Source organism: Apium graveolens, chromosome 2 (genome assembly GCF_009905375.1).
Source record: "Apium graveolens cultivar Ventura chromosome 2, ASM990537v1, whole genome shotgun sequence".
NCBI lineage: Eukaryota > Viridiplantae > Streptophyta > Magnoliopsida > Apiales > Apiaceae > Apium > Apium graveolens.
In genome coordinates this window covers 319,355,357-319,365,760 of record NC_133648.1, presented here as the reverse complement: position 1 = coordinate 319,365,760, position 10,404 = coordinate 319,355,357, and the positions used below count along the sequence as shown (strand labels likewise).

The 10,404-nt window shown below is 34.8% G+C and overlaps 2 protein-coding genes across 2 annotated transcripts; one reads left to right on the top strand and one right to left on the bottom strand.

The window, feature by feature from the left end:
* Positions 1–1,475: 1,475 nt before the first annotated feature.
* Positions 1,476–4,599, top strand: LOC141708996 (cyclin-dependent kinase B2-1-like). Its single transcript, XM_074512875.1, has 8 exons — positions 1,476–1,826; positions 2,961–3,102; positions 3,222–3,283; positions 3,389–3,500; positions 3,601–3,694; positions 3,827–3,896; positions 3,984–4,122; positions 4,212–4,599. The coding sequence occupies exons 1-8, from the start codon at positions 1,606–1,608 to the stop codon at positions 4,302–4,304; spliced, it is 933 nt and encodes a 310-aa protein (XP_074368976.1). The 5' UTR covers positions 1,476–1,605; the 3' UTR covers positions 4,305–4,599.
* Positions 4,585–9,455, bottom strand: LOC141708995 (protein PIN-LIKES 3-like). Its single transcript, XM_074512874.1, has 11 exons — positions 9,304–9,455; positions 8,963–9,213; positions 7,641–7,720; positions 7,418–7,542; positions 7,049–7,170; positions 6,586–6,810; positions 6,287–6,376; positions 5,975–6,075; positions 5,697–5,749; positions 5,425–5,610; positions 4,585–5,013 (listed from the first exon to the last, which is right to left on the bottom strand). Exons 2-11 carry the CDS (start codon positions 9,095–9,097, stop codon positions 4,889–4,891), a joined length of 1,242 nt encoding a protein of 413 aa, XP_074368975.1. The 5' UTR covers positions 9,098–9,213; positions 9,304–9,455; the 3' UTR covers positions 4,585–4,888.
* Between the last annotated feature and the right edge of the window lie 949 nt (positions 9,456–10,404).

Genomic DNA, 10,404 nt, shown 5'->3' with positions numbered 1-10,404 from the left:
TTTGTTGTGGTTATGGTTCTTAGATTGTAAGATGTTATTAATAGTCTTATTTTGATGCCAACTAATCTGATTGATGTAGTTGATATTAGTAGTCTTAGTTTCTTCTGGACTGTTACTAGATGAAGCCATCTTCATATTTACATCTCCTGTTAAAAACTAACTATTCATTGATGCTGTTTTACTGCAGAAGTTATCAACATACATTAGGCATCTAATCACGTTATACATGATTATACATTGAACTCCTTGTCCTTGAACAATTAAATTCTTGTAATTTGCAACTTAGATTACCCTGAATTTCCGTGTGGAAGAACTGGCTTTCTCCCTCTCTCCAATGTGTATTCAAGATCGGTTTTCTTTGTGCCCCTTGACTCGGATGAATTATAAGCTCCGCTTGTGTTAAAGTGATTTAACCTGGAACTAAATCTCGCAAAAGCTTTCATGTGAGAAGGTTTGCTGCGAGTTTGATTACTGGTGTGTGCGTGTGTATTTTAATAATAATAAAAAAGGTTTGCTTCAACTAGCAAATCAATAACCCAATGGGGGTTTCTTTGAGTTTGAGATGTTACATATGTTTGGTTTATAGATTGACAAACATATTTATAGCAATTTCAACTTTCGAATTTTTTTACGAAGTGAATACACAGGGTTGGAACTTGGAAGTTTTGATGTTTTGATCAATCAAACAATAATGAATACACAATTCATCTAAAGCTTCACTCGAGAATAATATCAGAATAGATATTACTTTATAAGCTTGTATATGAGGTTTAGAAAAGAAAAAGCGTGACAAAATATGCTCGGTTAAAAAAAACCTAAAATCTATGCGTCTATATTAAAAAAAAACTCTGTACAAGATATATCGTATGTTAGGCCGAAAGATGAAAAAAAACGGATCAGGCCGAATTATTAAAATATGATTGGGCTGAGTTAGACCGGATTATATCTAAATATCTAAACCCGTTAGACTCATAAATCTAACTAGACAGGGCCGTGTTTTATTTTTACAAATAATTTTAATAATTATGTTTTTAAGTATCTTTGCAGAATAATGTATCATTTTTATTTATTTTGAAGTTTCCACATTAATAATATTATTTATTTATTTAAAGTTTATTGATTTTATCTGAGATAATTTCCACAAGCACAAATTCCACTTTATAATCAATTCGATCCCCCTATTGAATCGGGGGCAAACGAATTTATTCATATCTTTCGAAAATCTGCAAAAGTTTGATTTTTTATCGGGTCAGATTGATATTTATGATCGAATTGAGTGTTATCGGTATCGAGCTTATTTAGCCCTTTACCGAATTAGACTGAGCCAATTTTTTATGAAAAATATGTGAACGGGTTGAGTTTAATTTTTTCGGGATTAATTTTTTTCCGGATCTGATCATTCATTGATTTTTTATGCATTTTTAAAAGGGGGCACGTTAGTGAAAACACATAATCCGCGCTTGTGCCATACATTTGAATTTAAAAAAAAAAAAATCACTTTACAACGCACACTCTTTCTCATTCTGTTCTATAACCCTAATCAATCTCTCATTTCTACCCCTCTTTCAATTTCGAAACCAACACAAACATCTACGAGAAAAATAGATGGAGAATTTGTCGAATTCCGCGATGGATGCGTACGAAAAGCTGGAGAAAGTAGGGGAAGGAACTTATGGAAAAGTGTACAAGGCCAGAGAGAAAGCTACTGGCAAAATTGTGGCTCTGAAGAAGACGAAGCTTCTCGAAGATAGCGAAGGCGTTCCTCCTACTACTCTCCGTGAGGTCTCGCTTCTTCGTATGCTGTCTACTGATCCACATGTTGTTAGGTAGTCCTCCTCTCTTTTTTTAATTGAATTTTGGCGTATTGTTGGTTCTGTTTTTATCGGTTCGGTGTTTTTTTAGTTTGATCAGTTATCGGTTTGATTTATTTAGTATTGAATTTTGAAATTTTAGATCCACATGTTGTTAAGTACTCGATTTTCTCGTATTTCTGGTTATGTTTTAATTGATTCAGTTTTTCGTTTAGTTTGATCGGTTATCGGTTTGAGGTGTTTTAATTAATTTAAATTGAATTTTATAATTTGTTTACGGAAAGTGTAATGGAAGGAGTTGTGTGAGGAGACATGAAATAGTAAATTTTTTAATGAAATTAGGAATGAAGGATGGAATAACAAAGAACCATGTAAAAAATTTGAGTGAGCATAAATTTTTTATGATGAGATTTCCGAAGAAATGAAAAGGAAGTATTGTTGTAAATTTGTTTCCGAGTCTGTGGGATTGAGACCTTTTTAAGCACATATTAGTAAAATGGAAGGAAAATATGAAATATATAATTGTGGAAATTTGGTTGTATCCTCATTTTGTTAATGAGTCGGCTGTGATTCCTATGTTTGGTAGCGAAGTAAAAAGTATATAAACGCCTTTTAGGTGTAGAGGTAATTAATGCTTGTTATTGCTTGGTTTTGTTCGGTTAGTATGCTTTTAGTTTCCTTGTTTGATCTGTACCCGTTCGATATGTTTAAATTAATTTAGTGTTGAATTTTAATATTCATATACGATATATTTTGAGGGAAGGAATGGAGTGCGGTAAAATGACATGGATAGTAGTTAATTAAATTGAAGGTGGAATGAAGGATGTAAGGGGGAAGAATATAAAAAAAGTGAATGCAAATTTGTTCGATGTGATTTGCGAAGAATGGGAAGTACTATTGTAATTTTTAATTACAAGTCTGTGGGATTGAGCCCTAGTTGGACACATATGAATTGAATGGAGGAGGATATGATATATATAATAGCGTAAATTTGGTAATAATTGAACTAAACAAAGCGCCAATCTTTAGTACATTGTTCCTCGTTTTTACTAATAAATCAGCTGTGATGCTATTGATTTTAAGCGAAGTAAACAAATTACAAGCCTTTAATTGTTATGGTAATAATATTGGTTCTTGTATTTATTACAGGCTGATGGATGTCAAGCAAGGACAAAATAAAGAAGGGAAGACAGTTCTTTATCTGGTGTTTGAGTACATGGATACTGATGTCCGAAAATTTATAAAATCATTTCGTCACACCGGGGAGAACATACCCTCCAAAACTGTAAAGGTAAGCAGGGATGGAATTTATCGATGAGTATGATTCTTGCAATTAGTTGAGTATGATTCTTGCAATTAGTTGAGGATTTGGTTGATTATTTAGCCTTTTTTAAACTACTTTTTTTGCAGAGCTTGATGTATCAGCTTTGCAAGGGGGTTGCTTTCTGCCATGGTCACGGTGTATTGCACAGGTATGTAGCCATAAATCATGTATTCACATCATCTTACATCCAATATAAATTCTTGAAATTGTTTGTAGTTAAATTGATTATAATCCTTCCACTGGTCTAAATTAGGGATCTTAAGCCTCATAATCTCTTGATGGACCAAAAGACATCCATGCTTAAGATAGCAGATCTTGGATTGGCTAGAGCATTTACTGTGCCTATTAAGAAGTATACACATGAGGTATTGTATTTGGTTCATTCTTCAGTAATCACTTTAAAATTTGGTACAAATCTTGTGGAGATGTTGTTTTTGCTTTGAATTAATATATTATCGATTGCAGATATTGACTCTGTGGTACAGAGCTCCTGAGGTCCTTTTGGGGGCTACCCATTATTCCACAGCAGTCGATATGTGGTCTGTTGGCTGTATATTTGGTAAATCACTTTTTGAAAAGTCCTTCACTAGATTATCGAGCTTGATTCTTTATTCCTTTTATTTTATTCTCATTGCATTTATGAATGTTAGATTTTCCAGAGTACTGAAATTCACTTTTATCTTAATTCTAGCTGAGCTGGTAACTACGAAAGCACTGTTCTCGGGAGATTCTGAGCTGCAGCAGTTGCTTCACATTTTCAGGTTAATTGAAGTAGTAGCATTTTTCATTTGTATCTGCCTCCTCTAATGAGAACAGTCCTAACAGTTCTTTTGGGATATATCATACAGGTTATTGGGGACTCCGGATGAGGAAATGTGGCCAGGAGTCAGCACGCTCAAAAACTGGCATGAGTATCCCCAGTGGAAACCACAGCGACTGTCGTCATCTGTTCCTAATTTGGAAGAGGATGGTCTGGATCTGTTATCGGTAAGTCTTAAGAACAGTTTTTGAAGCCTACATGTTCTGGTTAAGTTATAAAAGTTCGAGCTTCTTTAAATGTTTTGGCGGATTTGCAGCAAATGTTGAAGTATGAGCCATCACAACGAATCTCTGCAAAGAAAGCAATGGAGCACTCTTACTTTGATGATATAGACATAGCTCAGCTCTGAGGTTAACTGGTTATACAACAGCTGGATTAGCAAATGTGCCCTTTTAAGCAAAGTCTCAAGCAAGCAACTAACTTTGTGATTATGTTGCTTCTCTCAAGCATTCTTCATACAAAACTGAAAGACTTTCTTTGTATTTGTCTTTACTTTTGCAATCTATTGAGTTGGAATCATAATCTCCAATCTCACTTCTATCGGATTTTAAAAGACAAATCATAAGTTGTATTGCCCATGTTCAATGTGCAAACAAGTCAATCACTGCTTTCAACAGACAGTTTGAAGCTTTCTGGCACATTAATAAGGTTTGAAGTGTTAGATCAGAACTTCACAAGTAGGGATTCTGTCACATATATAGTTATCATTACATCTGCATATCCTTCTGCACTCATTTATTATGCCTATATTGCTTCCTATTCATTTTAAGATTATCCTCTATGCTATGCTATTTTCTAGATACATAATGAATAAAGAATGAAATAAGTCTCATCTGTTTAAAGAAGCTGTTCATCCTTTCTAGTAACTGGCCTGATTAGTTTATATTTGCCGTTCTGTAATCTTCCACCCTTGTCTTTAGAGATTAAGTTATACTAACCAACTATCCACATGAAGAATGTAGACCAAAGAGTAAGTGATATCGTAGCACAGACATAGGTCCATAGCATGATAACAGAACATTCGGATTCACCTTTACCAAATAACTGTGTTATTGTACCTGAAACAGACAAGTTAATAGACATTACAATTTATTCACAGCACTCTCGTATCTATGATGAGATCTGAATAGAAATAAAGGTCTGAAGATTCATCGCTATTTTAAGTAATACTTTTACAGATGCTATGGAGAATAAAACACAAGAAATTTGCACTCTTTAGGTTTTGCAAAGTGATAAAACATCATATTACTGATACTTCCTAATGCAAATGTCAGAGTTGGGAAAATTCAGGGTAAACAGCTTTGTATTGTCTTCAATCAAGTCATCAAGGGCAAATTTAACATTGTACTCAAATATATACGAGCAAGCGAAGAGGAAGAGGAAGAGGAAAGCATGCAAAATCTTAGTGTGCAGAAAGAAAATACAGTAAATGAGCTATAAACTGAGCTCAATTAAAGTGATGGATTTACCCATGTTCATAGCAGGCGGAACAGCAAACTGCAGCAAAAGAACAAACTGGTATAACGGATCTGCATGCACCAAATTTAATCTTACTGCAGTTTTGACTACCAAAGTGCCTATCAATGGCAAGGCAATGTAACGAGCAACTATAATGCCAATAACCATGGATTTCTGGACTCCTGATGCTCGTAAACCTGAATGGAAATATTTAATCAGAAGCATTAGAGGCTTGGTTTATTAGTAGATATCTCAGCCTTATGTAGGTTTAGTCCCTTGTTACCTTTTAGGAGGTTTGCTCCTATTATCAGAGTGAGAACAGGAACAGCTGCATTCCTGCAGGTCAAGAAGGATACAGAAAATGATTCAACACATAAAGAACACCATAAATACTGTACATTGACTCAATCTAGTGAAGACTTGACCATAAAACTGAAATTGCTGTTTAGCATACAATAACAGGCAGGGCATAAGGAAATTAGTTCAAAGTTGGTAACTGGCTTCTGCATAACAAAACTTGTCTTGTTTTTTTTATGCAGCAGTTGTGTTTAGAACTTTTACCCGATCATGGTGGTCGAGTCTTCAATCACACGGAGAGGTGCTTCATCACCAATCAGAGAATTTCTCAGCAGGGGCACGAGTCCGACTATAAATCCCACAATCTGTAGAAGGAAAGCTTTTCTGCTAAGTTACAATTCATCTTTTGACTCTGTATTTTACTTAAATTTTCATAAAAATCCGTTGCTTTTGCCTTCTGTTGTATGATGAAAAACTTGTCACAGAATGATTTAAAGGATAATCATCACTAACGATAACTATCATAGACATAAGGCGTTTGACATTCATTGTTAACCATAAAAGATAGGACCTTACTGCTCCATTGGTTGATGGGGCAAATAATCTCTTCAAATTGAGCTTCCTTGAAATTTTCACTATATTCTGCTTTAGTTTTTCAGCAAATCCCTGCAGCGAAAGCAAGAAGAAGATAAATTCACAATATTAATTGTTAGCTTCCATTTTTGTGTAGCTCAGTATTAATTGTTAATATAGCAGCAAGAAGAAGATAAATTCAAACATTGCATCCGAGATTTCCTTAAAACGCCCTAGCAAAGAGATCCAGATGGATGATGAAAATAAAAAGAACAAGAAGTGAAGAAGCAGTAGTAATCTACCTGTGTTTTCCCATCAAATATAGTGTAAGGTAATGAATCAATGCTGTCTTCAGTTGTGTTGTAATCCTTTGGTAATAGTAATGGTTCAGTGACACTCTCTGGCTTTAAACTGGATGTTTTACTTGTACTGTCACTGACAGCGGAACCATCCATATCAATACAATTTGCTTCTAGAGATATCCTTACTATGTTATAAACGTAAACCCACAAAAAGATAGCTCCCAGCTGCAATGCAACAGCCACGACATAAGTAACTGATGATAAAAAGCATCACATTCATGTGCTGAAGCTAATATTTGAGTACTGCAACAATTTCTTAGTAAGAAACCAACTAAGGTGTGTACTAATTATACAGAAATGTGAAATGTCAATACATTTCTACTCGAGATTTAAGTCTGATAAACGTCCAACTACATTAGAACTAGGAACAGCACTCGAGGTTGAACTAAAAGAAGGAACATACCGCCAGAGAGAGTGAAGCATAAGCCATTCCGTATGTACTACATACACTAGGATCTCCAAAAGGGCTTCCTTTCTCCTTACAAACTGCGGGGACTATAATGATAAGAATGTTGCCCAGGTTCCCTGTAAATTGTAATCATGAATTATAAAACTCTCTGTAAAATGCAGATTAAGATTGTTAGAAGCAAGTCAAGCCACGATACTAATAGTCCTCCCAAAATGTTGCAGTTGCAGTTCATTTTGGGAGGACAATAAAAGAAGCAAATGCAGATTAAGATTGTTAGAAGCAAGTCAAGCCACGATACTAGGAGAACCTCAATTACCTAGTCGACTGGTATTAAGAAATAATTACTTAGCCGCTACTACTCACCTGCAGCACAACAGCCAATGACAAGGCCTCGAAGATGTGGTGGAGGTCTTGTGACCAGGTTAACAAGCCAACCAAGCAAGGAACCAATTAAAAATGTCAGGAAGACATTCACAGGCATGAACCACCTACGAGAAAAACAGAAATTTAGCAACCTTAATAAATTATAACCAAATAAGCAGTCTGATATTTCCTTCAAGTTTCAATAGTAGTGAATGAAACTCACAACTTAACCATGCTGTCGTATGTTATTGTTTTGGCCAAGTTGCCTATAATCAGCGCTGGATTAAAGACATAAAATACAACCTGTCCGCAAAAATATGTCAGTGATGTCAAAGATGAGATCCGTCATTTTGCAAAAAAAGATTAGATTTGTCATTTGATAAAGAATCATGTTTTGCAGATATTACATGGAAGTACTATAATGCAAGAGAATGTAGCAGAGTAAACTGATTGGTGCAGCACTAAGAACTCGTAAGAATGAATAGGTGAATACGCTCATATAACACATCTCTTTTGTATCCAAGTCCAAAACATTAACCAATTACATAGATTAATAAGGTAAATCTAACAATTATCTTCGTATTCTGTCAGTTATATGAGATTATCACAGGTTTGTGGCACCCAAGTCAAAGCAAGATAAATCCCCGGGGTCTTGCAGATTGTTTCAGGTTGATGCTACACTAGGTTTAGTCCTTAAGTTGCCCCGTGTTCATTTCCGTCAGGTCAAGTTATCTAGGGTGAAAAAGGAAACTAATAGTCCTCCCAAACTGATCTGCAACTGCAAGTCATCAAAAATAGCCTGTAAAGCTCGAAAGCTTGAGAGTTCAGTTGCTATTATACAATTGTCTGAACCTCGAAATTGAGTACTAGGATTGTACTAGTAAAAGCAAACAGTGTATTGATTCAAGAGCTTGGTTAAGTTACTTCTCTATCAAACTGAGAAATCAATGCTCCATAGATGAAAAGTATATTGAACATAGTGCTTCACAATTCACTGGTTCCTCTTTTAATTCACTCTACTGGGAACTATTTTAAGAAACTATATGATCCTGGTAAGTCCAAAAAGAGACGAACCACCTAGGGATCCACTCTTCAAACCCGAATAAACAGGCTTTCGGGTGAGAGAGGATGTTAAGAAAATATATGATCCTGGTAACCCCAACGCCTTAGGAGAACTGGTAACTTATCTACGGATACAGGCACATGAGATCAAGAATATTCAGGAGAAAACAAGTATCTAGATAATTTAATTCACTCAACTGGGAACTATTTTAAGAAACTATATGATCCTGGTAAGTCCAAAAAGAGACGAACCACCTAGGGATCCACTCTTCAAACCCGAATAAACAGGCTTTCGACTGAGAGGGAATGTTAAGAAAATATATGATCCTGGTAACCCCAACGCCTTAGGAGAACCGATAACTTAACAACCTCACAAGATAGAAGCTAAAACTACTTATCTACGGAAACAGGCTGATTCAAGTGCAAAAACTACTTATCTACGGAAACAGGCACATGATATAAGTGCAGTAGATTGTGTCTTACAGTGTTTATATGCTTCCGCGCATCCTCGGACAAAATATTGACATGATCAAGCGCAAGAAATGAACCAACAGCAGTGACCAAAAGCACCTTGAGCACCGGCATTGAAGAAGCAACAAAAAGGCTCACAAGTCCCATTTTTCGCAATCTTTTCTCGAACGAAAAGTAATGTTCAAGCTTCTTTCTTCCCGGTGAAAAATGCAGAATGAACAAGCGTTTATTTTCGTTTAACACATAGCCTTCAAATTATAGGCCTGTTGTGTGCATTATTATTAATTTATATAAAGTTTGGAGGAAGAACTTAAACAAATATGAAGGCAATAAAGCAAGTAGTCAACAACAACCTGTCCAGATAACCAATCTAAGAAACCTTAGCAGACGTGATGGCTCAAAATTGTCACAATAAAATCACTCTCAACGTACATTAGAATTTTTGGCGTGAATATATGGATCCATATTCATATCTACCATACCCTACCACGTATAATATTTTTTGATATGAATGCAGAGATTCATATTCACAAGTATGACATATCCTATCACAGGACCTGTCATAATACGATACTCCCTCCGTCCTATTTTATTTTTCCCATTTTGACTTTCTCTACCGTTTGTGGTAAGTGATTGACTACTAATTTACGTCTAATATATAAGATCAAACATAGTCATGACTGATTTTGTTGGATTCGTATTTATGAGTACTTTAATATAATAAAGTTTTTATATTTAATACTAATACGGTATTAAAATTATTAACAATCAAAAGTGTGAATTGACAAACATACCCAACACAAAGATGAAACATTTTTAGGGACGGAGGGACTATACTAATAGAAATCGTTTGTTTTGAATCATTTGTCACCGGTATAAGAAATTATAGTGAAAGAATGCGATGTGAGGGCTCGGAATTGATAAAATGAAATCAAATACGGATTGTATGATTGTCAAGAGGTTACCAACAGCTAACGCTAATACAGGTCATGCAAATTCCAAAACATGGGTGTTCCAAACAATGTTAAAACAAACAATATTACGTCCAAAAATACGTAAGCTCGTGCGTCTAAAAATTTGTTGTTTTATTTAGAGTCCCAGGTAGCCATCCTGCTTACAACTTGAGTCAAAGATATTATCCCCACTTTTAGACTCAATATTTGATTTATAAAATTTTGAAAAATGGGATGGATAAATACCATGGTTGTAAAAATCGGTAATTGATACTAATCGGTTTAGGTACCGATTAAGGATTAATTGGCAAATCGGGGATTAATCGGAGGAATTAATCGGAACAAAAATCGAATATATTTAATTATTTTAATAATATTTAATATATTTACCTTATTTATTATGAAATATATATTTCAAAAATAATTTATAAATATTAATCGGATTTTAAAAAATAGATCGGCCAAATATTTTTTAAGAATTAATCGGGGATTTTTTTAAAA